The following is a 23,540-nucleotide window of genomic DNA, read 5'->3' as shown; positions in this document are numbered from 1 at the left end:
CTCATCAATATGCAGGTACATACACACTGTCTCTCTTTCTCGCTCTTCCTTTCTTTCACATAATCTGACAATGTACATATTGACTAGCCATTACCCAAACATTTCAGTCTCCAAAGATACCAAAACATACATGGATGCTTGCTCGCCCACTTCTACTATCTGTGACCCTCACAGACTGTAAATGAGACATTATTAGTTCACTATCATCCTGACACCAGCTACAAAAGAATGATAATAACACTAGGTGTGCATCTAAGACTATTTTCAAAGTAGGAAAAAATATATTTCGTCTCAAATTGGAAGATTTCATTCAAGGCACTGGGCTGGAGAGATATACCTATAATAGTAAACACAATCCTTGTCCTGACTGTTCTCTGACCACAACTTTAGACAGAAGAACCAAACCTTCCTCAGTGAAATATACTTTGACAGCTAGACTGCTTTGTAAAAATCATCTCCTGTTAGAAGATGTCCTCAGAATATTTTATCTCCATGAAAAAGTTTGTTGTCCCAAGCTGATGATAGGAGACAACACAGAGTCCAATAAGAGAGAGGCCTGGGGTCTGGCGGCTGACAGTAATTAAGTCTGAGCCCAGAGGCTCTTGTCATTGGAGGTATAAGGAGGTATAAAGAGCCGCAGCCTCGGTGGCGCAGCCGCAGTAGTTCCGCCTGTAGCGCCGGATGCGCGCGCAGACCCTCACATGATGGAAGTGACTAGGGTGAGACTGACTTTGACCTTACTTCTGGTCCAGTGTGTCACAGGTGGCGCTGACGTGGACACCAGAAGCGTTCAGCTCGTGGAGGAGAATGTAGATGTTGAGTACAAGAGGGACATCCCAGACGAAACCGACTTCGGCCCTTACCCACGTTTAGTGGAAGATGAGACCGACGACCAGTCATTCCTCGAGAACGAGGCTGTGTTCGTGAGAAATGCGGCGAAGAAGAGGTACAGCAACCCGAGCGACTACTACTACCAGCAGAAGGTGGCTCAGACGGAGCGGGAGCTGCAAGTGTGTTGTCGCGAGATGGGGTGGCCCATGCCCCGCATCGTCGTCAGCTCCAACTCCGGGTGGCCGTGGTGGGCGGCGTATGACGACCGTCGCAAGAGGCAGTACAGTGGCTACACCTACGTGCAGAACCTGGCAGAGAAGCTGTCACTGCTGGAGCGGGAGTTGCTCAGGTGTCAACAGGTATGACCAGGGGAGAGACGAGTGTCAAGACCTCTGTGTGTGTGGTTTCTGTTTCACAAAATAATCTGAGGACTGAGCTTGTTTTTTTCTTGTGCCAACTCTCAGGCCAAGGCTTCGCGGACTCCTGCTCCTCTCACCCCAGACTACCCCAGCTTGATTCGCAGTCTGGAACTGGAGGTGGCGAACCTCATCCGGCTGTTGCGGTGGTGTATAAAGCTGGGAGGCTTCAGCTTCATCAAACTCAACCAAGACAAGCGCAGCCAAGTATTGTTTTAACTTGTAAAACACAGTTCAATAGCCATGTAATCCATCTTGTACCCAGGAGTCTTGTAATTCTGTAACATGTTTATATCCCGCCAACTACTCATCATTGACCAATAGAAAAATGAAATGGTCGTGTCCTAACGTATTTAAGAGATCGCCCTTCTCGGGGGGTCAGTTTTTTATAAGAGCCCTGCCTATCTCCTCTCACTCTAGATGTTTTTCATCTCGAGCCCTCTTCCTGACAGCTGGATCGACTAGGGTTCATACAGCTGTACTTCTAGAGACTCTCACTATAGTTAACAGCTGTACTGCGAGAGACTATCACTATATCTATCACAGTAATATTTCTACAGACTACCACTATATTTATGACAGCTGTACTTCTAGAGACTCTCACTATAGTTGACAGCTGTACTTCTACAGACTATCACTATATTTATCACAGCTGTACCAGACACAGCGGGTAGCCAAGCTCCAGACGCTGAAGACTTTGTACCAGTCCGAGGTAACCAGCTGCTTCAAGGGCATTGGTCGCCTGCCTAACGGGGAGCTAATACCTACTCCACCACGTAAGTTACTGCCCCTGACTGTCCATATCTTTGGAGTTCTTGTGCTACTAGTAGAGTGTGTGGTATATGGTGTATATTATGTGATGTAGGGTGTGTGATATATGGTGTATATGGTGTTTGGTCCATGCTGTGTGATATATAGTGTGATGTATGGTGCACGGTGTACGGTGTATGTCAAAGCTGTTAAAAAATTAATGTCTCGTTCACCACCAAGCTCCCACCACGCCGATACCGACCACCACGACAGTTCTAACCACCACACCTTGGCCAACCACAACTTTACCGTTGACGACAACATCTGGGATCTTCACGACCACCATACCGTCTACTACCCTGTGTTGAGCAACTGATTTCAACGAGAGTCGCATAGAAAGTGTTGCTGTCGTAACTCTTACCTGAACTTCCTTGGTGAGCAAATAAACTGAAACTTCTGCCGTCAACACCATGTACGTCACTTGTTGTGAGTACGTGAGGTGTTTGTCGTCAACATTTTGTACGTCACTTGTTGTACGTGAGTACGTGAAGTGTCTGTCGTCAACACTTTGTACGTCACTTGTTGTGAGTGCGTGAAGTGTCTGTTATCAACACTTTGTACGTCACTTGTTGTACGTGAGCACGTGAAGTGTCTGTCGTCAACACTTTGTACGTCACTTGTTGTGAGAACGTGAGTACGTAATGAAACTGAACGTGATGTAACTGAAAGAGGATACACATGTCTAAAGATAGAATGTATTTGATTATTAATAAACAACATGAGACAAGTCAGAGTAGGAAGAAAAAAAATCCTCATTCAGTTCAAAGTGCAAACCTTGTCCTTGGCGAGTGAAGACTTGCGGCAGGAGGAACACGAGAAAATGTTTTCAATATTTATTAACTTTGTGTTGTACACAGTACAATAAGTACTTATAATCAGCAGTAATGATATGTATTGAGAGCAATATCGGCGTACAATGCACTGTAACAAGTTCGTCCAGCGAACATATTGCTTGGCTCTCCCGTCTTCAACCAGGATATGGCGACAGGAGCAATGTTCAACAGGCACCAGGGTAACAAGGATCAATGTGGCATTGAAATAATCATGAAAGAAGTAAATGTACATTCTCAATAATTTACCATGTAAGCAAATAGTAATGTCAGAAATTAAAGTACATGCTTTACAATTTACCTTGTAAACAAGTAAAAATACATTTATTCGTCAGACCACATAGAAATAAAAATAAAATGCAGCGAACAGTGAACTAAATAATTTTTGAACACCTTTCTTGTTTGTAATGTCAGGTTGTTATACGCGAATAAAATTAATTGACTACAGTGATGACAGTTGTAAACTTCTAGTTGATGACATTTTGTTTTCCGTTAATGAAGGAAAAGAGAAGTAGGAATTCTGTAAATAACTCCGATTATTTGGTCTGGACGTGCACTTAATATATTCTTTTTGCTGTATGGTGTCATGTATGGTGCGACTGAATGTGTGGGAGTGATTGTTAGAACTGTAAAAAGAACGAGAAGATCTGAGTGAGTAAACTACGGAGGGTACACAGAGAACGAGGGGATGTGAGAGGGGAGATAACTACAGGTTAAAAAAAGAGCGAAAGGTAAATCAGAACTGTGCTAATGTCTTTGGGCATCTACCTGCGTGTGTGTCTATCTGTTTGTGTTTGTGCCTGACTTTTCTAAAAAAAAAAAAAAAAAAAAAATCGCAGAGCTGTGAAATATGTTGACATGAGTACACTCCCTTGCGTCAACACCACACCTTTACCTATAAACGGATTTCAAGCACAGTGTCTTACAGCAAAAGCTTCTTCATACCAAGTGTTATTACATCAAGCATGTATACAGGACGTCAACACATTTTAAACTAGTTATGTAATATAATAATGACATTGCCGACAGACAAACATGAAATAGCACAAAACAAATTTTTATTATCGAGTGGTACACAAGTGTAGCTCCTATGTAAACACATGTTTATTCTGTTGTCTTGAAGAAAGACCTTGTGTACCTTCAGCTCAATATAACAAAACTTATCATCTTACAATACTCCTTTATACTCAGACAATGTCAGCAGCGCATACAAACATGTGGAGAGTGCATCCTGGGATAAACACGTAGTCTCATCAACAATATACACAAATAATAATATTAGTTTCTGCAGAAAAATAACAAAGTGAAATCTGTAGGTCCAAACGAGGCTATGAGTGTCTATGTACATCATCCACTGCTTATAAAGACTACTGTGTGAACAGCGTGTGAGCGTTCACTCAGCACCAACGGCTAGAAGATTCAAAAGCTGTCGTGTGTCTATGAACTCGGCAAGGAGGCTCACAGTACTTACACGATTGTTTGTTTGTTTGTGTTTTTACTGCCATACTTACACGAGTCCATGCACACGGTCTTGAACTTTGCAATGATGTCATCAAAGGATTAACAATAAAAAAAAGACAAGTTTGCGGTTACAAACGAGAAAGAAAGAAGATCTGCTTCAAGATGAAATGGATGTCAAAGGTCATCTTAGACGAACTCATCAGAAACATCAAATTGGTCCGATGGTCAATGGGACAGAAGGACCAAGGTCTGCAACGGTCATCGACGACAATGTTTGTAGCAGTCATTCAGCATTGATGACGATTCCAGAAGTTGTGAAGGAGCAGGTGATCCTTCGATCGAGGAGGACATGGAGAAGGAGAGCGATTGGGACAGATCCTTGTGTGATGTCTGTAGGTGGCCGAGGGTTGGCCAGGTCTTGCTCTGGTTAGGAGGGTCCAGTGGGGTCCAGGGAACCTCCAGGCGAAGACGTGGACTCTGTTACTGGACTAGAGGCGCTGTTGAGAAAAGAGCGAAGACAGTTACTGACAAAGGTGAGGGCACTGATGGCAGGACACACGAGGCGTGGACAGTGGCATCGACGTCACAGGTGTGTACAGGTGTGTACAGGTGTGTACAGGTGACTGATGAGGTTACATTTCCTCCCATTACGATGGCACATGCTGACACAGATGTAGTTGATGATACAGTTAGTTTCCATGGCTACATCGACGTCTGACATAAGACCAGCATGCACTTGGCTCTGAGGTTAGTACCTGATACAATGGCAGCCATACCCGGGTATTGATGACAAGGGTATACTGTTATTGGTTGTAATGGTAGGAGGGCATACAGTCTGCCATGCAGTTGTTGACATGTCACTGGTACTGATGTTTACACACAACCAGCGGAAGGACTGTCATTGTCGGTTATACAGAAGACAGACCTGTTGTCATGGTTACAGTGACGTCTGTAATAATGACAGTAAATGACACCGCAGGGTCCTCTGTTAGGGTGTTAGTACCTGACACCGATCATGCTGTGTTTGGGAGGACACAGTACACCACCCATTACGACATCACGTGACACCAAAGCAGTAGATAAGCAGGAGGATACCCTTGATGTCTGTGTTTATGTTAGTTTCCAAACAACAGCCACCCGAAGCACTAGTTTGTCGTTGGGAGGTCAGTGGGTGTTGTCAGGGTCGTCTGTGGACCAGTCCTGGGCTGTCACCATCATCATCACAAGTGATCGGGGAATAACCGGGCCTATCACAGTCACGTGGGGTGTGTCACCCACTAACAATAAAGCTGATGTATGTCGAGGAAAGCGATGACAACGAAGTAGAGGTTGGACTAACAGTGGAGCTGGCGACAGTTGATAACAGCGACGATGTCAAAATCAAAGAGTTAGTCTGTGATGACAGTAATGTCGAGGTTGAGGTAGCAAAAGTATCAGTCAAACAGCGATGACAGGTGAGACAGTAGCTATGTCAGTGAGGGATAGTAGTGATGACATGAGTCTAGCGATGATAGCGATGATATCAAGGTAAAAATGACAGTAGCGATGACGTCATAGTCGATCTGTCAGTTGAGTAGTTATGACGACTAAGAGGAGCTGGATGCTGTGACAGTCGAGGATAGAAAGAAAGTCAAAGTGGAGCTGGCCTGGATGTCAGTAGTTACAACTAAAGAATTCACAATGGAACTGGTGACAATGGCAGTCGACGATAACGAGGAGCTGGATGATGAATTGGATAAAGTGTCGATGGATGACAGCGATGGCGTCCAAGTGGAGCTAGCCGGGGCGTCACTTGATGTCAAAGGGGAGTTGAATGTAATTGATGAAAATGAAGACGACAAAGAGGAACTGGAAATGGTGGCAGTGGCCTCAGTGGACAAAATGTCAGTCGTGGACACAGGTGTCAAAGAAGCCGCACTGTCAGTCGGTGTCAGTGTTGACATCAAAGTGCTGCTGGCCAGACTGTCCTTAAACGTTAATGATGACGTCACGGGGGTTCCCCCTGTCTCGGTGGAACTGGCAATAATAGAAGTCGATGATAGAGATGGGGTCAAAGTTGAGCTGGACGAAGTTTCAATAGAGGATAGCGATGCCGTCAAAGTGACACTAGCCATAGTGTCAACCGAGGATGGTGACAATGTAGAGCTGGGCGCACTGTCAGTGAAAGAAGATGACATCAAAGTGACACTGGACGAAGTAGCAGTTGGAGATAACAATGACATCAGACTCGAGCTGGCCGAAGTTATAAATGGCGTTACAGTAGAGCTGTCAGCAATGTCAGTCGAGGATGGCACAGATGTCAACGAGGAACTGGCCAGACTGCTAGTAAGTCCCTCCGATGAAGGCATGATTGACGTTTCTGTACTAGTGGAGATGTCGAAAACGTCAGATGACAGTAGCGATGACTTCATAGTGGAGCTGTCAGTTGAGAATAGCGATGAAGTGGAGCTGGATGGTATGTCAGTCGAGGACAGCGAGGACGTTAAAAGCAAGGTGGCTGAGGGATCAATCGAGGACAAGGTCAAGGCTGAGCTCGCTGAACTGTCAGTTGACGATATCGATGACGTCAGAGTGGAACTGGATATGGTGTTGCTAAAGAATTGTGGTGACGTGATTGTCGTGCTGGGAACAATATCAGTCGAGGATATCAATGATGTCGGAGTTAAGGTGGCCAGACTGTTAGTTGAGGGTTCTGATGACGTTAGCATAAAGCTAGTAAGACTGTCAGTGGAGGGTAATGATGACGTCAAAGTAAAGCTAGTAAGACTGTCACTCGAGGGTAATGATGATGTCAAAGTAAAGCTAGAAAGACTGTCAGTTGAGGGTAATGAAGATGTCAAAGTAAAGCTAGAAAGACTGTCAGTTGAGGGTAATGATGATGTCAAAGTAAAGCTAGAAAGACTGTCACTCGAGGGTAATGATGATGTCAAAGTAAAGCTAGAAAGCCTGTCACTCGAGGGTAATGATGATGTCAAAGTAAAGCTAGAAAGCCTGTCACTCGAGGGTAATGAAGATGTCAAAGTAAAGCTAGAAAGACTGTCACTGGAAGATAGGGATGTCGTCAAAGTTGAAGTAGCCTGACTGTCAGTTGAGGGTAATGAAGATGTCAAAGTAAAGCTAGAATGACTGTCACTCGAGGGTAATGATGATGTCAAAGTAAAGATAGAAAGACTGTCAGTTGAGGGTAATGATGATGTCACAGTAAAGCTTGTAAGACTGTCACTCGAGGGTAATGATGATGTCAAAGTAAAGCTAGTAAGACTGTCAGTGGAAGGTAATGATGATGTCAAAGTAAAGCTAGTAAGACTGTCTGTAGAGGATAATGATGATGTAAAAGTAACGCTAGTAAGACTGTCACTCGAGGGTAATGAAGATGTCAAAGTAAAGCTAGAAAGACTGTCACTGGAGGGTAATGATGATGTCAAAGTAAAGCTTGTAAGACTGTCACTCGAGGGTAATGATGTCGTCAAAGTAAAGCTAGAAAGACTGTCAGTTGAGGGTAATGATGATGTCACAGTAAAGTTTGTAAGACTGTCACTCGAGGGTAATGATGATGTCAAAGTAAAGCTAGAAAGACTGTCTGTAGAGGGTAATGATGATGTCAAAGTAAAGCTAGAAAGACTGTCAGTTGAGGGTAATGATGATGTCAAAGTAAAGCTAGAAAGACTGTCACTCGAGGGTAATGATGTCGTCAAAGTAAAGCTAGAAAGACTGTCACTCGAGGGTAATGATGAAGTTAAAGTAAAGCTAGTAGGACTGTCAGTAAATCCTTCAAATGATGTCGCAGCTGAGCTGGTGACAATGTCAGATGATGATATAAATGACGGCAAGGTAGAGGTACTATCAGTATGCGATAACAAAGACGTCAGAAGAAAATTAGACGCAGGGTCAAAGGTCGATAGCAACGACGTCACAGTGGATGATATAGAGAATGTCGAAATGGAGCTTGTCGGAGAATCATTCAAGGATAGCGATGATGTCAAAATGGTCTTGGATATGCTAGCACTCGAGGATTCCAATGACTTCAAGGTAGAGCTATCCACAATGTCAGTCGAGGATACCAGCGATGTGAAAGAGGACGTCGAAAGCGAAGGATCCATCGAGGACAGTGATGACATTAAGGCTGAGCTAGCTGAACTGTCAGTTGAGGATGGCGATGACGTCCAAGTGGAACTGACCAGTATGTCAGTTGATAAAAATGATGACGTCAAAGGGGCACTTGACATGCTAGTCGTTGGTCCTCCCGATGATGTCCAAGTGGAGCTGGACGGTGTGTCAGTCGAAAATTGAGATAATGCCAAAAGCAAATTCGTCGACGGATCTTTTGAGGACAGGGATGACGTCAGGGTTGAGCTAGTTAAACTGTCAGACGAGGACAGCAAGGAGGTCAAAGTTGAGCTGGCCAGGATGTCAGTGGTTACAACTGGTAAGTTCGTCAGGGAACTGGTTACAATGTCAGTCGATAATAGTGATGAGCTGGAAAAAGAACTTGATGAAGTTTCAGTGGAGAACAACGATGGCGTCCAAGTGGAGCTGGACATACTTGTTGTGAGTATTACTGATGAGGTGAAAGTAGAGGTGGCTTGAGTGTCAATTGATGACTGCGAAGGCGTTAAAGGGGAGCTGGAAATGATAGGAGAGGGTGATGATGATGATGATGATGATGATGATGATGATAATAATGTCAGAGTCAAACTGGCCAAATTGTCAGTCGTGGACACAGATGTCGAAGTAGTGCTAGCCGCATTGTCAATCGAGGTTAGCGCCGACATCAAAGTGGAGCTGACCAGACTGTCCATAAATGGCAAGGCTGACGTCCCAGGGGATGTCTCTGTCTCAGTGGAACTGGCCACAATGAAAGTCGATGATAGCGATGGGGTCAAAGTGAAGCTGGACATACTTGTTGTGGGTATTACTGATGATGTGAAAGTAGAGGTTGCTTGAGTGTCGATTGATGACAGCGAAGGAGTGAAAGTGGAGCTGGAAATGATAGGAGAGGGTGATGATGATGATGATAACCATGGGGTCAAAGTGGAAGTGGTGGAAGTGTCAACTGAGGACAGTGATGATATTAAAGTGGAGCTTGCCAGCCTCTCGGTTAAAACTACTGGTGACGTCACAGATAAACTCTCACTCACTGTAGAGCTGTAGATCATGTGACTTGAGGATTGCGATGATGTCAATGTAGTGCTAACCACAACATCAGTCGAGGATAGGGTTGACATTAAAGCTAAAGTGGTGAGACTGTCAGTTGAGGGCAGGAATGATGTCTGAGTAAAGCCTGTCAGACTGTCAGAAGATCCGAGTGAAGCCACAGTAGAGCTGGCGACGATGTCAGATGATGATAGTGATGACGGCTGAGAGGACAAAGTGAAACTAGACGCGGTGTCAGATGAGGATAGCAACGATGTCACAGTAGAGAAAGCTGCCAGGTGTGTGGATGATAATGTCGAAATGGAGCTGACAGAATCAGTGGAGGATAGTAACGATGTCGAAGTGACACTGACCGAGGGTAGAGATGATGTCAAAGGTGAGCTGGTCAGGCTGTCAGTAAATGTCACTGGCGAGGTCATGGCAGACACAGTCAAACCTGTAAGGATGTCCATTAATAATATCGATGACGTGGGAATGATGTTGGAAATGCTGTCAGTGGAATGCAGCGATGAGATGACAGTAGAGGTCGGCACAGTGGCAGTAAAGGACATCGGTGATGTCCAAGTGGAACTGTCCAGAAGGTTGATCGAGGATAGCAGAGGAATCCTAGTAAAGCTGACACTGTCAGTAAATACTGGTGACGTCACAGCGGAGATGTCAGTCACAGTCAAGCTCGCTGAAATGTCCGTCGATGACAGTGATGAGGTTAAGATAGAAGTGACCGAAGTTTTGTCACTTAACGAGGGCATTGACGTTAAGGAGGATCTGACCAAAGTGTCAGTTGGGGATAGCGATGATGTCAGAGTTGAGGGAGCAGCACTTTCAGTAGAGGATAGCCATGACATTACAATGGAGCTCGCCAAAGTGTCACTTGAGGATAGTGCTGATGTCAAAGTGGAACTGGCCGAAGTGTCAGTCGAGGTTAGAGATGACGTCATAGTGGTCAGCTTCTCGGTAAATATTCCTGGTGAAGTGACAGTGAAACTGTCAGTCACAGTAAAACTGCCTGCAGTCGTAGTTGATGATAGTGAGGAGGCCACAGCTGAGCTGGCCACAGTGTCAGTCGAGGATAGCTCCATGGAGCTGGATGTGCTTGTACTCAAGGACTGCGATGACGACAGTGTAGAGGTTGATGCAATATCAGTTGAGGATAGCGAGGATATCAAAGTAGAGCTTGGCATGGTGTCAGTATGTGATACTGAAGTGACAATGGAGCCTGCCAGAATGTCAGCTAATGATAAAGTGGAGCTGACTAGCGATGATGTCAAGATGGAGATTGGAGAAGTGTCAGTCGAGGGCAGTAATGACGTCACAAGAGAGCTGGTCACAGTATCAGTCGTTGATGGCATCAAAGTGGCGCTTGTCATGTCATAAGTCGAGTGAAGTAAGGATGTCACAGTTAATCTCAGACTGCCAGTGACTTCTGCTTGTGACGACACAGTGACACTTGGCACGTTCTCCGTCTCTGACAATGATGACGTGACAGTGGAGATGGATGGACTGTCAGTCACAGAGTGTGAAGGTGACAGAGTATTGACCAGTATGTCAGTCATTGATTGCGATAGTGTCATAGTGGAGCTATGAAACATGTCAGTAGAGGGTGACAATGACATCACAAAGCTGGAGAAGGTGTCACTTAGTGACACAGATGACTGGACAGTAGAGCTAGTGAGGCTGTGTGTCATAGGTAGCGATGTCGTCAAGGAAGAGCTGGTCACAATGTCAGTTGATGAGCTGGGTGGACTTTCAGTCAATAGTTTTGTTGATGTCATGGTTGAAATTACCAGGCTGTCAGCTACTGGTGGTGATGACATCGCAGTGAATGTGGACAAGATGGCATCTGATGATTGCGATGAGGTAATAAAACTGCTGGGAAGATTATTAATGGGCGCTACTGATGAGCTTAGAAAGCTGTTAGTAGATGACACCCTCAAGCTGGAAATCGCTCCGACATCAGATGTAACTGATATTGAAGTTTGAGTTGAGCTTGCTAGAATGTGAGTGACATTTATAGATGTCGGTACAATGGAGCTGGTGAGAATGTTGGTCTGAGGTGAGCTGCTTAGAACTGAGGTCTGAGGGGAGCTGCTGAAAATGTTGGTCTGAGGGGAGCTGCTTAGAATGGAGGTCTGAGGGGAGGTTGTCAGAATAATGGTCTGAGGGGAGCTGGTGAGATCGTTGGTCTGAGGGGAGCTTGTCAGAATAATGCTCTGAGGGGAGCTGGTCAAAATGGTCTGAGGTGAGCTGGTGAGAATGCTGGTCTGAGGGGAGCTGGTGAGAATGTTGGTCTGAGGGGAGCTGGTGAGAATGTTGGTCTGAGGTGAGCTGGTTAGAATGTTGGTCTGAGGGAAGCTGCTTAGAACTGAGGTCTGAGGGGAGCTGGTGAGAATGTTGGTCTGAGGGGAGCTGCTTAGAACTGAGGTCTGAGGGGAGCTGGTGAGAATGTTGGTCTGAGGGAAGCTGCTTAGAACTGAGGTCTGAGGGGAGCTGGTGAGAATGTTGGTCTGAGGGGAGCTGGTCAAAATGGTCTGAGGTGAGCTGGTGAGAATGTTGGTCTGAGGGGAGCTGGTGAGAATGTTGGTCTGAGGGGAGCTGGTGAGAATGTTGGTCTGAGGGAGCTTGTCAGAATAATGGTCTGAGGTGAGCTGGTCAAAATGGTCTGAGGGGAGCTGGTGAGAATGTTGGTCTGAGGGGAGCTGCTTAGAACTGAGGTCTGAGGGGAGCTGGTGAGAATGTTGGTCTGAGGGAAGCTGCTTAGAACTGAGGTCTGAGGGGAGCTGGTGAGAATGTTGGTCTGAGGGAGCTGGTCAAAATGGTCTGAGGTGAGCTGGTGAGAATGTTGGTCTGAGGGGAGCTGGTGAGAATGTTGGTCTGAGGGGAGCTTGTCAGAATAATGGTCTGAGGTGAGCTGGTCAAAATGGTCTGAGGGGAGCTGGTGAGAATGTTGGTCTGAGGGGAGCTGGTGAGAATGTTGGTCTGAGGTGAGCTGCTTAGAACTGAGGTCTGAGGGGAGCTGCTGAGAATGTTGGTCTGAGGGGAGCTGCTTAGAATGGAGGTCTGAGAGGAGGTTGTCAGAATAATGGTCTGAGGGGAGCTGGTGAGAATGTTGGTCTGAGGGGAGCTTGTCACAATGTAGGTCTGAGGGGAGCTGGTCAAAATGGTCTGAGGTGAGCTGGTGAGAATGCTGGTCTGAGGGGAGCTGGTGAGAATGTTGGTCTGAGGGGAGCTGGTGAGAATGGAGGTCTGAGGGGAGCTTGTAAGAATGTTGGTCTGAGGGGAGCTAGTGAGAATGCTGGTCTGAGGGGAGATGCTTAGAATGGTCTGAGGTGAGCTGGTGAGAATGTTGGTCTGAGGGGAGCTAGTGAGAATGCTGGTCTGAGGGGAGATGCTTAGAATGCTGGTCTGAGGGGAGATGCTTAGAATGCTGGTCTGAGGGGAGCTGGTGAGAATGTTGGTCTGAGGGGAGCTGGTGAGAATGTTGGTCTGAGGGGAGCTAGTGAGAATGTTGGTCTGAGGGGAGCTGGTGAGAATGTTGGTCTGAGGGGAGCTGGTTAGAATGTTGGTCTGAGGGAAGTTGCTTAGAATGTTGATCTGAGGGGAGCTGGTGAGAATGTTGGTCTGAGGGGAGCTGGTCAAAATGGTCTGAGGTGAGCTGGTGAGAATGTTGTCTGAGGGGAACTAGTGAGAATGTTGGTCTGAGGGGAGCTGGTGAGAATGTTGGTCTGAGGGGAGCTGGTCAAAATGGTCTGAGGTGAGCTGGTGAGAATGTTGGTCTGAGGGGAGATGGTGAGAATGGAGGTCTGAGGGGAGCTTGTGAGAATGTTGGTCTGAGGGAAGTTGCTTAGAACTGAGGTCTGAGGGGAGCTAGTGAGAATGTTGGTCTGAGTGGAGATGGTTAGAATGTTGGTCTGAGGGAAGTTGCTTAGAACTGAGGTCTGAGGGGAGCTAGTGAGAATGTTGGTCTGAGGTGAGCTGGTGAGAATGTTCGTCTGAGGGGAGCTGGTGAGAATGTTGGTCTGAGGGGAGCTGGTTAGAATGTTGGTCTGAGGGAAGTTGCTTAGAACTGAGGTCTGAGGGGAGCTAGTGAGAATGTTGGTCTGAGGGGAGCTGGTGAGAATGTTGGTCTGAGGGGAGCTGGTGAGAATGTTGGTCTGAGGGGAGCTAGTGAGAATGTTGGTCTGAGGGGAGCTGGTGAGAATGTTGGTCTGAGGGGAGCTAGTGAGAATGTTGGTCTGAGGGAAGTTGCTTAGAACTGTGGTCTGAGGTGAGCTAGTCAAAATGGTCTGAGGTGAGCTGGTGAGAATGTTGGTCTGAGGTGAGCTGGTTAGAATGTTGGTCTGAGGGAAGTTGCTTAGAACTGAGGTCTGAGGGGAGCTAGTGAGAATGTTGGTCTGAGGGGAGCTGGTGAGAATGTTGGTCTGAGGGGAGCTAGTGAGAATGTTGGTCTGAGGGAAGTTGCTTAGAACTGTGGTCTGAGGTGAGCTAGTCAAAATGGTCTGAGGTGAGCTGGTGAGAATGTTCGTCTGAGGGGAGCTGCTTAGAATGAAGGTCTTAGGGGAGCTAGTGATAATGCTGGTCTGAGGATAGCTGGTGAGAATGGAGGTCTGAGGGGAGCTTGTGAGAATGTTGGTCTGAGGTGAGCTGGTTAGAATGTTGGTCTGAGGGAAGCTGCTTAGAACTGAGGTCTGAGGGGAGCTGGTGAGAATGTTGGTCTGAGGGGAGCTGGTGAGAATGTTGGTCTGAGGGGAGCTGGTGAGGGAGCTTGTGACAATGTTGGTCTGAGGAGGGCTGGTCAGAACGTTGGTCTGAGGAGAGCTTGTTAGAATGTTGGTCTGAGGTGAGCTGGTGAGAATGTTGGTCTGAGAGGAGCTGGTCAAAATGGTCTGGGGGGAGCTGCTTAGAATTGAGGTCTGAGGGGAGCTTGTCAGAATAATGGTCTGAGGGGAGCTGGTCAAAATGTTAGTCTGAAGGGAGCTTGTCAGAATGTTGGTCTGAGGGGAGCTGGTGAGAATGTTGGTCTGAGAGGAGCTGGTCAAAATGGTCTGGGGGGAGCTGCTTAGAATTGAGGTCTGAGGGGAGCTTGCCACAATGTAGGTCTGAGGGGAGCTGGTCAAAATGGTCTGAGGGGAGCTGGTGAGAATGTTGGTCTGAGCGAAGCTGGTTAGAATGGCGCTCGCTGGTATCGACGACAAGAAAGCGGCGGTTGTGGATTCTGCCACGAGTTCACTGGATTCCATGTGAGACAGAGACGAGGTGAAAATCTTAGTGTCTGAAGAGGACAGCGATGCCGTCTGACGAGAAAAATCCATTGTAGGCGACGGTGGTGACAGTGATGTCAGTGATGACACAGCAGACGAGTAGGTCTGTGGTGCAGCTGCAGATGACATGGCAAATGCAATAGATATGGGCAAAGAAACAGACGGTATTTCTGATGACAAAGACATCGACACAGATGATGGCAGTTGTGACAAGGCAACAAATTCTGCAGACGATGAAGAAAATAATGATGGCTTTAAAATAGAGGAGGGTGATGATGACACAGTTACTGAAAGCGATGATGTCACAGTAGAGCTGGTCATTATGTCAGTCACTGATAGCAAAGAGGTCATTGTACTCGAACTGTCAGTCATTAGCGATGACGACAAGAAAGCAAGGTCTGCTGAGGGTGTCATGACAGTGTCCGACCCCATCTGTGTCACTGACAATCTTGTCGTTGTTACCGCTATACTTCTCTCTGTCATAATGCCAGAGGACGACAGAGACGACATTAATGGCATGACAGTACCGACAGTCAAATGATTTTCATTGCTGTTGACACTAAGTGGCACTGACACTGGCATTGTTACTGACAAGCTGAGTGATGCTGAGTATGCTGTGGAGGTGACACTAGTGTCACTCATGTATCCAGACAATGACACTGTCATTCTAGGGCTGGCTATTTCCTCGCTCACTGACATTGATGACAACAGTGATTCATGCGACAGCATCGTTGCAGTGACACTCTTGACGTCACTCACTGACGATGATGGGATTGTCATACTGACAGGTGTTACATTTGCGCCATTTGTGTTGTCAGTTATCGAGGAAGGTAATGAGGGGGTTGACAATGTCGACACAGCTGATGAAGTGGCTCTTAACATCCCGCTTGCTTGTGTCATGTCATCAGTAGTTGGCGAAAACGAAAGCACTGATGAAATGGCTGATGTTAATGTTTGGCTTCCTCGTGACAAAAGTGATGGAGTGGCTGCTGTCAAGGTGTCACTCACATGTGTCATAACCTCAGTGACTGACACAGGTGACAGGACTGATGGAGTGGCTGCTGTCAATGTCTCACTCCCATGTGTCACAACCTTAGTGACTGACACAGATGACAGACCAGAAAATGACCCCAGCAATGATGTCGACTCTACTGGCACGTGCGACATCAAAGCTGAAGTCGCTATGACGGGTGTGGCACCCGAAAATGAGGGAGAAATATTTGATGAGGACATGACCATTGAGGCTGACACGTACGTGGACATTCCTGAATAGATAGAAGATGCAGATGATGATAATGGCGATATCATCACTGATGACGCGGAAGAGAAAGGGAGTGACTGTGTTGTGATCTCGTGAGTCAAAGGTGAAGCTACCTGTGTCAACATACTTGATGAAGGTAAGTTCTGCACTGACAAGCTACTGACAGCAAAGGTCTCGTCTGACCTGGTGAGAAGCGAGAAGGTCGTAAAAGTCAAATGTGATGACATTTGTGATGATAACTGTGCAGCTGATGCCATCGTCGATAAGGTGTCAGATGTCGAGTGCGTAGCGGCATCAGACAACAGCGGAGTCATTATCGTTCTGATTGAAGTCTGGGTGACATCAAGAAACGACGATGAAGTCTGAACAAACATATTCTGTGTAGACGATAGATACGAAGAATGACTCTGTGGTGGAACTACAGAAGATGTGAACAACAGAGACGGCGAAGAAGACGATGTTTTCGATGATGCTGATGTAAATGATGACGATACTGACGATGAGAAAAAATCTGCTGATGATGATGATGAATGTGATGATGACATTATTGATGAAGCAGGTAGTGATAGAGAAGCCTGCAATGCCGAGAAAGAAACAGATTGTGCTAACGATGACAAAGACACTGCAGGCAATGACGAAAGGGAGACAACTGCCGAAGAGAACGCTGCCAAGGGAAGAAGAGTTGTCGAACTTTGAAAGACGAACGAAGACTCGTGGCTCGATTTTACTTCGGTGAAAGCTGGTGCCAGAGAGGATGAAAATTGTGGACTGCTAGAAAAAATTGTGAAGACATTCGTTGTGGGTGATGTCCCAGTAGCTGGCTCTGACATCACCAAAGCGGGTGTGGCACCCGGGGTAGAAGAGAAACGCAGAGCAGATGTCATGTCAGCCGGTGATGCTGGTACTGACGCCGACACACTCATCTGACCAGCAGATGTCAGTGAGGGTAAAGATGGCGTTGAAGTAACTGACACACCTGTCATCGTCGTGGCAGATGATAGTGACAAGGGTGTCACCTGCGCTGTGACGTATGACATCGTACCGGAAGATGGTGTCATCTCAGGGAGAGATGTTGAAGACAGTGCTACTGAAATATCAGTCGAGAGAAATGATTTCGTTGGAAATGCTGCTGACGATGACGAGCTAAGAGAAGAAAACACTAACGATGAATGCAGGTCTGAGGATGATCTATAGGTGTCGAGGGTAGATGACAGAGCTGGTGGCACAGAGTGAAAGATGGAGGAAGAAACCATAGTGGGAGGAGTGCTGCTCGGCCCACCTGATGACGAGGACACAGCTGACACCTGGACTGACTGGTCCTGCGTAGACAACCAAGCAGACGAGTAAGTGTGCGGTGGAACTGTCGATAACAAAGACGACACAGGTGTCATCGACGATGAAAGTAATGACACTGACAAAAGGTCTGCTGACACTGGTTGTGTCATATATGGTGTTGAAAACAATATCGGTGATGACGCAAGAGTTAACGATACAGACGACCGCAATGAGGACGATAAAGGCGATGACACTATGGGCAAATATGGTGTTGATGTTGGTGATTCTGGTGACATCGATACCACAAATGACATTATTGTCGACATTGATGGTAATGTTGTCGAGGTAGATGACCCTGACGACGTTGGTAATAGTGATGATACTACTGACAAAGATGACAGCGATGACATTGTCAACATAGATGACATTGGTGATCCAGACCCGGCTGTCGAGCTTATCATGGAGATGGGCACCAGAGGAGTTTGCTGACTGGACCTGATGTCGTTAAATGATGATGCTGCAGATGACGAACTAAATAGAACACCAGAATAAAATGAGGAGATGCTCGATGTCACAACTGACGACAATGTCGGTAAAGAACTCAAAGAAGATAAAGAATATGACGAAGATTGTACTTCTCCAACAGTGTGTGATACAGACGAGGACAGACTCAAGTGGAAGACAGACGAAGAAGGTTCTAATGACGTAATCGTAGCAGACACAGAAGACAAGGAAAACATTCCTGTTGTGACTCCAGGTGAGGACGAAAGAGAGGGTACTTCTGACAAAAATGGCGACGAAGAAGTCAACGACTGTTTTAACTCACTCGACAATGAGCGGAGCGCAGATTGTGTCATTAGCGAGATGGTGAGGGAGTGATCAGACAGGGTAATGGGTAAGACGGAATGATCAGACATGGAATTAGAGAGGGTAATGTGATCAGACAAGAAGCTAGGTAAGGAAGAGTGAACAGACATGGATACAGGTAAGGAAGAATAAACTGATATGGAGCTAGGTAAGGAAGAATAAGCAGACATGGAGCTAGGTAAGACAGAATGATCAGATATCTGGCCAGGTAAGGAAGAATAAGTAGACATGGAGCTAGGTAAGGAAGAATAAGCAGACATGGAGGCAGGTAAGGAAGAATAAACTGATATGGAGCTAGGTAAGACAGAATGATCAGACATGGAACTAGAGAGGGTAATGTGATCAGACAAGAAGCTAGGTAAGGAAGAGTGATCAGACATGGATACAGGTAAGGAAGAATAAACAGACATGGAGGCAGGTAAGGAAGAATAAACAGACATGAAGCTAGGTAAGACAGAATAATCAGATATCAGGCTAGGTAAGGAAGAATAGACAGACATGGAGCTAGGTAAGACAGAAAGATAAGACATGGAACTAGAGAGGGTAATGTGATCAGACATGGAACTAGAGAGGGTAATGTGATCAGACAAGAAGCTAGGTAAGGAAGAGTGAACAGACATGGATACAGGTAAGGAAGAATAAACTGATATGGAAGCAGGTAAGGAAGAATAAACAGACATGGTGGCAGGTAAGGAAGAATAAACAGACATGGAGGCAGGTAAGGAAGAATAAACAGATATGGAGCTAGAGAGGGTAATGTGATCAGACAAGAAGCTAGGTAAGAACGAATGAACAGACATGGAACTAGGTAAGACAGAATGATCAGACATGGAGCTAGAGAGGGTAATGTGATCAGACAAGAAGCTAGGTAAGAAAGAGTGAACAGACATGGATACAGGTGAGGAAGAATAAACAGACATGGAGCTAGGTAAGACAGAATGATCAGACATGGAACTAGAAAGAGTAATGTGATCAGACAAGAAGCTAGGTAAGGAAGAGTGATCAGACATGGATACAGGTAAGGAAGAATAAACAGACATGGAGCTAGGTAAGACAGAATGATCAGACATCAGGCTAGGTAAGGAAGAGTGATCAGACATGGAACTAGGTAGGACAGAATGATCAGAAATGGAACTAGAGAGGGTAATGTGATCAGACATGGAGCTAGGTAAGGAAGAATAAACAGACATGGATGCAGGTAAGGAAGAATAAACAGACATGGAGGCAGGTAAGGAAGAATAAACAGACATGGAGCTAGGTAAGACAGAATGATCAGACATGGAACTAGAGAGGGTAATGTGATCAGACATGGAACTAGAGAGGGTAATGATCAGGAACAAGAACTAGGTAAGGGAAGAATAAGCAGACATGGAGGCAAGTAAGGAAGAATGAACAGACATGGATACAGGTAAGGAAGAATAAACAGACATGGAGCTAGAGAGGGTAATGTGATCAGACAAGAAGCTAGGTAAGGAAAAGTGAACAGACATGGATACAGGTAAGGAAGAATAAACAGACATGGAGCTAGAGAGGTAAGTGATCAGACAAGAAACTAGGTAAAAAGAGGACAGACATGGATACAGGTGAGGAAGAATAAACAGACATGGAGCTAGGTAAGACAGAATGATCAGACACAGTAGGTGAGGGTGATCAGACATGGAAAGGTAGCAGAATGAGGAACTAGAGAGGTAATGTGATCAGACATGGAGGCAGGTAAGGAAGAATAAACAGACATGGAGCTAGAGAGGGTAATGTCATCAGACAAGAAGCTAGGTAAGGAAGAGTGAACAGACATGGATACAGGTAAGGAAGAATAAACTGATATGGAGCTAGAGAGGGTAATGTGATCAGACAAGAAGCTAGGTAAGGAAGAGTGAACAGACATGGATACAGGTAAGGAAGAATAAACTGATATGGAGCTAGGTAAGGAAGAATAAGCAGACATGGAGCTAGGTAAGACAGAATGATCAGATATCTGGCCAGGTAAGGAAGAATAAACAGACATGGAGCTAGGTAAGGAAGAATAAGTAGACATGGAGCTAGGTAAGGAAGAATAAACAGACATGGAGGCAGGTAAGGAAGAATAAACAGACATGGAGGCAGGTAAGGAAGAATAAACAGACATGGAGGCAGATAAGGAAGAATAAACAGACATGGAGGCAGGTAAGGAAGAATAAACAGACATGGAGGCAGGTAAGGAAGAATAAGCAGACATGGAGCTAGGTAAGACAGAATGATAAGACATAGAACTAGAAAGGGTAATGTGATCAGACATGGAGCTAGAGAGGGTAATGTGATCAGACAAGAAGCTAGGTAAGGAAGAGTGATCAGACATGGATACAGGTAAGGAAGAATAAACTGATATGGAGCTAGGTAAGACAGAATGATAAGACATCAGGCTAGGTAAGGAAGAGTGATCCGACATGGAACTAGAGAGGGTAATGTGATCAGACAAGAAGCTAGGTAAGGAAGAATACACAGACATGGAGCTAGGTAAGACAGAATGATAAGACATGGAACTAGAGAGGGTAATGTGATCAGACATGGAACTAGAGAGGGTAATGTGATCAGACAAGAAGCTAGGTAAGGAAGAGTGATCAGACATGGAACTAGAGAGGGTAATGTGATCAGACAAGAAGCTAGGTAAGGAAGAGTAAACAGACATGGATACAGGTAAGGAAGAATAAACAGACATGGAGGCAGGTAAGGAAGAATAAACAGACATGGAAGCAGGTAAGGAAGAATAAACAGACATGGAGCTAGAGAGGGTAATGTGATCAGACAAGAAGCTAGGTAAGGAAGAGTGATCAGACATGGATACAGGTAAGGAAGAATAAACAGACATGGAGCTAGGTAAGACAGAATGATCAGACATCAGGCTAGGTAAGGAAGAGTGATCAGACATGGAACTAGGTAGGACAGAATGATCAGAAATGGAACTAGAGAGGGTAATGTGATCAGACATGGAGCTAGGTAAGGAAGAGTGAACAGACATGGATGCAGGTAAGGAAGAATAAACAGATATGGAGGCAGGTAAGGAAGAATAAACAGACATGGAGCTAGGTAAAACAGAATGATCAGACATGGAACTAGAGAGGGTAATGTGATCAGACATGGAACTAGAGAGGGTAATGTGATCCGACATGGAACTAGAGAGGGTAATGTGATCAGACAAGAAGCTAGGTAAGGAAGAGTGAACAGACATGGAGGCAGGTAAGGAAGAATGAACAGACATGGATACAGGTAAGGAAGAATAAACAGACATGGAGCTAGAGAGGGTAATGTGATCAGACAAGAAGCTAGGTAAGGAAGAGTGAACAGACATGGATACAGGTAAGGAAGAATAAACAGACATGGAGCTAGGTAAGGAAGAATAAGTAGACATGGAGCTAGGTAAGGAAGAATAAGCAGACATGGAGGCAGGTAAGGAAGAATAAACAGACATGGAGGCAGGTAAGGAAGAATAAACAGACATGGAGGCAGGTAAGGAAGAATAAACAGACATGGAGGCAGGTAAAGAAGAATAAGCAGACATGGAGCTAGGTAAGACAGAATGATAAGACATGGAACTAGAGAGGGTAATGTGATCAGACAAGAAGCTAGGTAAGGAAGAGTGATCAGACATGGATACAGGTAAGGAAGAATAAACTGATATGGAGCTAGGTAAGACAGAATGATAAGACATCAGGCTAGGTAAGGAAGAGTGATCAGACATGGAGCTAGATAAGGAAGAATAGACAGACATGGAGCTAGGTAAGACAGAATGATCAGACATCAGGCTAGGTAAGGAAGAATAAACAGACATGGAGCTAGGTAAGGAAGAGTGATCAGACATGGAGCTAGGTAAGACAGAATGATAAGACATGGAACTAGAGAGGGTAATGTGATCAGACATGGAACTAGAGAGGGTAATGTGATCAGACAAGAAGCTAGGTAAGGAAGAGTGATCAGACATGGAACTAGAGAGGGTAATGTGATCAGACAAGAAGCTAGGTAAGGAAGAATACACAGACATGGAGCTAGGTAAGACAGAATGATCAAACATGGAACTAGAGAGGGTAATGTGATCAGACAAGAAGCTAGGTAAGGAAGAATACACAGACATGGAGCTAGGTAAGACAGAATGATAAGACATGGAACTAGAGAAGGTAATGTGATCCGACATGGAACTAGAGAGGGTAATGTGATCAGACAAGAAGCTAGGTAAGGAAGAGTGATCAGACATGGAACTAGAGAGGGTAATGTGATCAGACAAGAAGCTAGGTAAGGAAGAATACACAGACATGGAGCTAGGTAAGACAGAATGATCAAACATGGAACTAGAGAGGGTAATGTGATCAGACATGGAACTAGAGAGGGTAATGTGATCAGACATGGAACTAGAGAGGGTAATGTGATCAGACAAGAAGCTAGGTAAGGAAGAGTGAACAGACATGGAGGCAGGTAAGGAAGAATGAACAGACATGGATACAGGTATGGAAGAATAAACAGACATGGAGCTAGAGAGGGTAATGTGATCAGACAAGAAGCTAGGTAAGGAAGAGTGATCAGACATGGATACAGGTAAGGAAGAATAAACAGACATGGAGCTAGGTAAGACAGAATGATCAGACATCAGGCTAGGTAAGGAAGAGTGATCAGACATGGAACTAGGTAGGACAGAATGATCAGAAATGGAACTAGAGAGGGTAATGTGATCAGACATGGAGCTAGGTAAGGAAGAGTGAACAGACATGGATGCAGGTAAGGAAGAATAAACAGATATGGAGGCAGGTAAGGAAGAATAAACAGACATGGAGGCAGGTAAGGAAGAATAAACAGACATGGAGCTAGGTAAAACAGAATGATCAGACATAGAACTAGAAAGGGTAATGTGATCAGACATGGAACTAGAGAGGGTAATGTGATCAGACATGGAACTAGAGAGGGTAATGTGATCAGACATGGAACTAGAGAGGGTAATGTGATCAGACAAGAAGCTAGGTAAGGAAGAGTGAACAGACATGGATACAGGTAAGGAAGAATAAACTGATATGGCAGCAGGTACGGAAGAATAAACAGACATGGAGGCAGGTAAGGAAGAGTGATCAGACATGGATACAGGTAAGGAAGAATAAACAGACATGGAGCTAGGTAAGACAGAATGATCAGACAATGGAACTAGAGAGGGTAATGTGATCAGACATGGAGCTAGGTAAGGAAGAGTGAACAGACATGGAGGCAGGTAAGGAAGAATAAACAGACATGGAGGCAGGTAAGGAAGAATAAACAGACATGGAGGCAGGTAAGGAAGAATAAACAGACATGGAGGCAGGTAAGGAAGAATAAACAGACATGGAGGCAGGTAAAGAAGAATAAGCAGACATGGAGCTAGGTA

The 23,540-nt window shown here is 45.5% G+C and overlaps 3 protein-coding genes and 1 long non-coding RNA gene across 9 annotated transcripts in view; 2 read left to right on the top strand and 2 right to left on the bottom strand.

Moving 5' to 3' along the window:
- Positions 1 to 642: 642 nt before the first annotated feature.
- LOC112555466 lies at positions 643 to 2,463 on the top strand. The gene is made up of 4 exons (XM_025223889.1): positions 643 to 1,190; positions 1,296 to 1,454; positions 1,900 to 2,023; positions 2,238 to 2,463. Exons 1-4 carry the CDS (start codon positions 702 to 704, stop codon positions 2,363 to 2,365), a joined length of 900 nt encoding a protein of 299 aa, XP_025079674.1. The 5' UTR covers positions 643 to 701; the 3' UTR covers positions 2,366 to 2,463.
- Positions 2,464 to 2,877: 414 nt separating this feature from the next.
- On the bottom strand, positions 2,878 to 11,934 carry LOC112555623 (serine-rich adhesin for platelets-like; the record flags this gene model as incomplete). Its single annotated transcript, XM_025224052.1, has 1 exon — positions 2,878 to 11,934. A coding segment is annotated over one exon (6,000 nt), but the record flags the coding sequence as incomplete, so codon positions are not given.
- A 338-nt stretch (positions 11,935 to 12,272) lies between these two features.
- LOC112555454 (uncharacterized threonine-rich GPI-anchored glycoprotein PJ4664.02-like) overlaps positions 12,273 to 23,540 on the bottom strand; it is a 46,614-nt gene continuing 35,346 nt past the window's right edge. For 3 of the 6 annotated variants that reach the window (XM_025223871.1, XM_025223874.1, XM_025223873.1), the window contains one exon: positions 12,273 to 14,876. In XM_025223871.1, coding sequence (XP_025079656.1) covers positions 13,135 to 14,876 — 1,742 coding nt within the window. In that variant the 3' untranslated portion in view covers positions 12,273 to 13,134. Of the gene's footprint in view, positions 18,624 to 23,540 lie in introns of all 6 variants that reach the window. The other 3 variants (XM_025223875.1, XM_025223872.1, XM_025223870.1) reach the window with 3 other exon arrangements.
- On the top strand, positions 18,828 to 22,417 carry LOC112555472. The gene is made up of 3 exons (XR_003097502.1): positions 18,828 to 19,331; positions 19,452 to 19,486; positions 22,312 to 22,417. It is a non-coding gene; the product is annotated as an uncharacterized LOC112555472 (long non-coding RNA).

Source organism: Pomacea canaliculata, linkage group LG14, assembly GCF_003073045.1.
Source record: "Pomacea canaliculata isolate SZHN2017 linkage group LG14, ASM307304v1, whole genome shotgun sequence".
In the NCBI taxonomy this organism is placed as follows: Eukaryota; Metazoa; Mollusca; class Gastropoda; order Architaenioglossa; family Ampullariidae; genus Pomacea; species Pomacea canaliculata.
This window is presented reverse-complemented; position numbering and strand designations above follow the sequence as displayed.

Coding starts and splice junctions, on each gene's coding strand:
- LOC112555466 (XM_025223889.1), top strand. CDS start 702: ATGATGGAAGTGACTAGGGTGAGACTGACTTTGACCTTACTTCTGGTC. Junction 1,191..1,295: donor AGTTGCTCAGGTGTCAACAG/GTATGACCAGGG, acceptor GCCAACTCTCAG/GCCAAGGCTTCGCGGACTCC. Junction 1,455..1,899: donor ACCAAGACAAGCGCAGCCAA/GTATTGTTTTAA, acceptor TATTTATCACAG/CTGTACCAGACACAGCGGGT.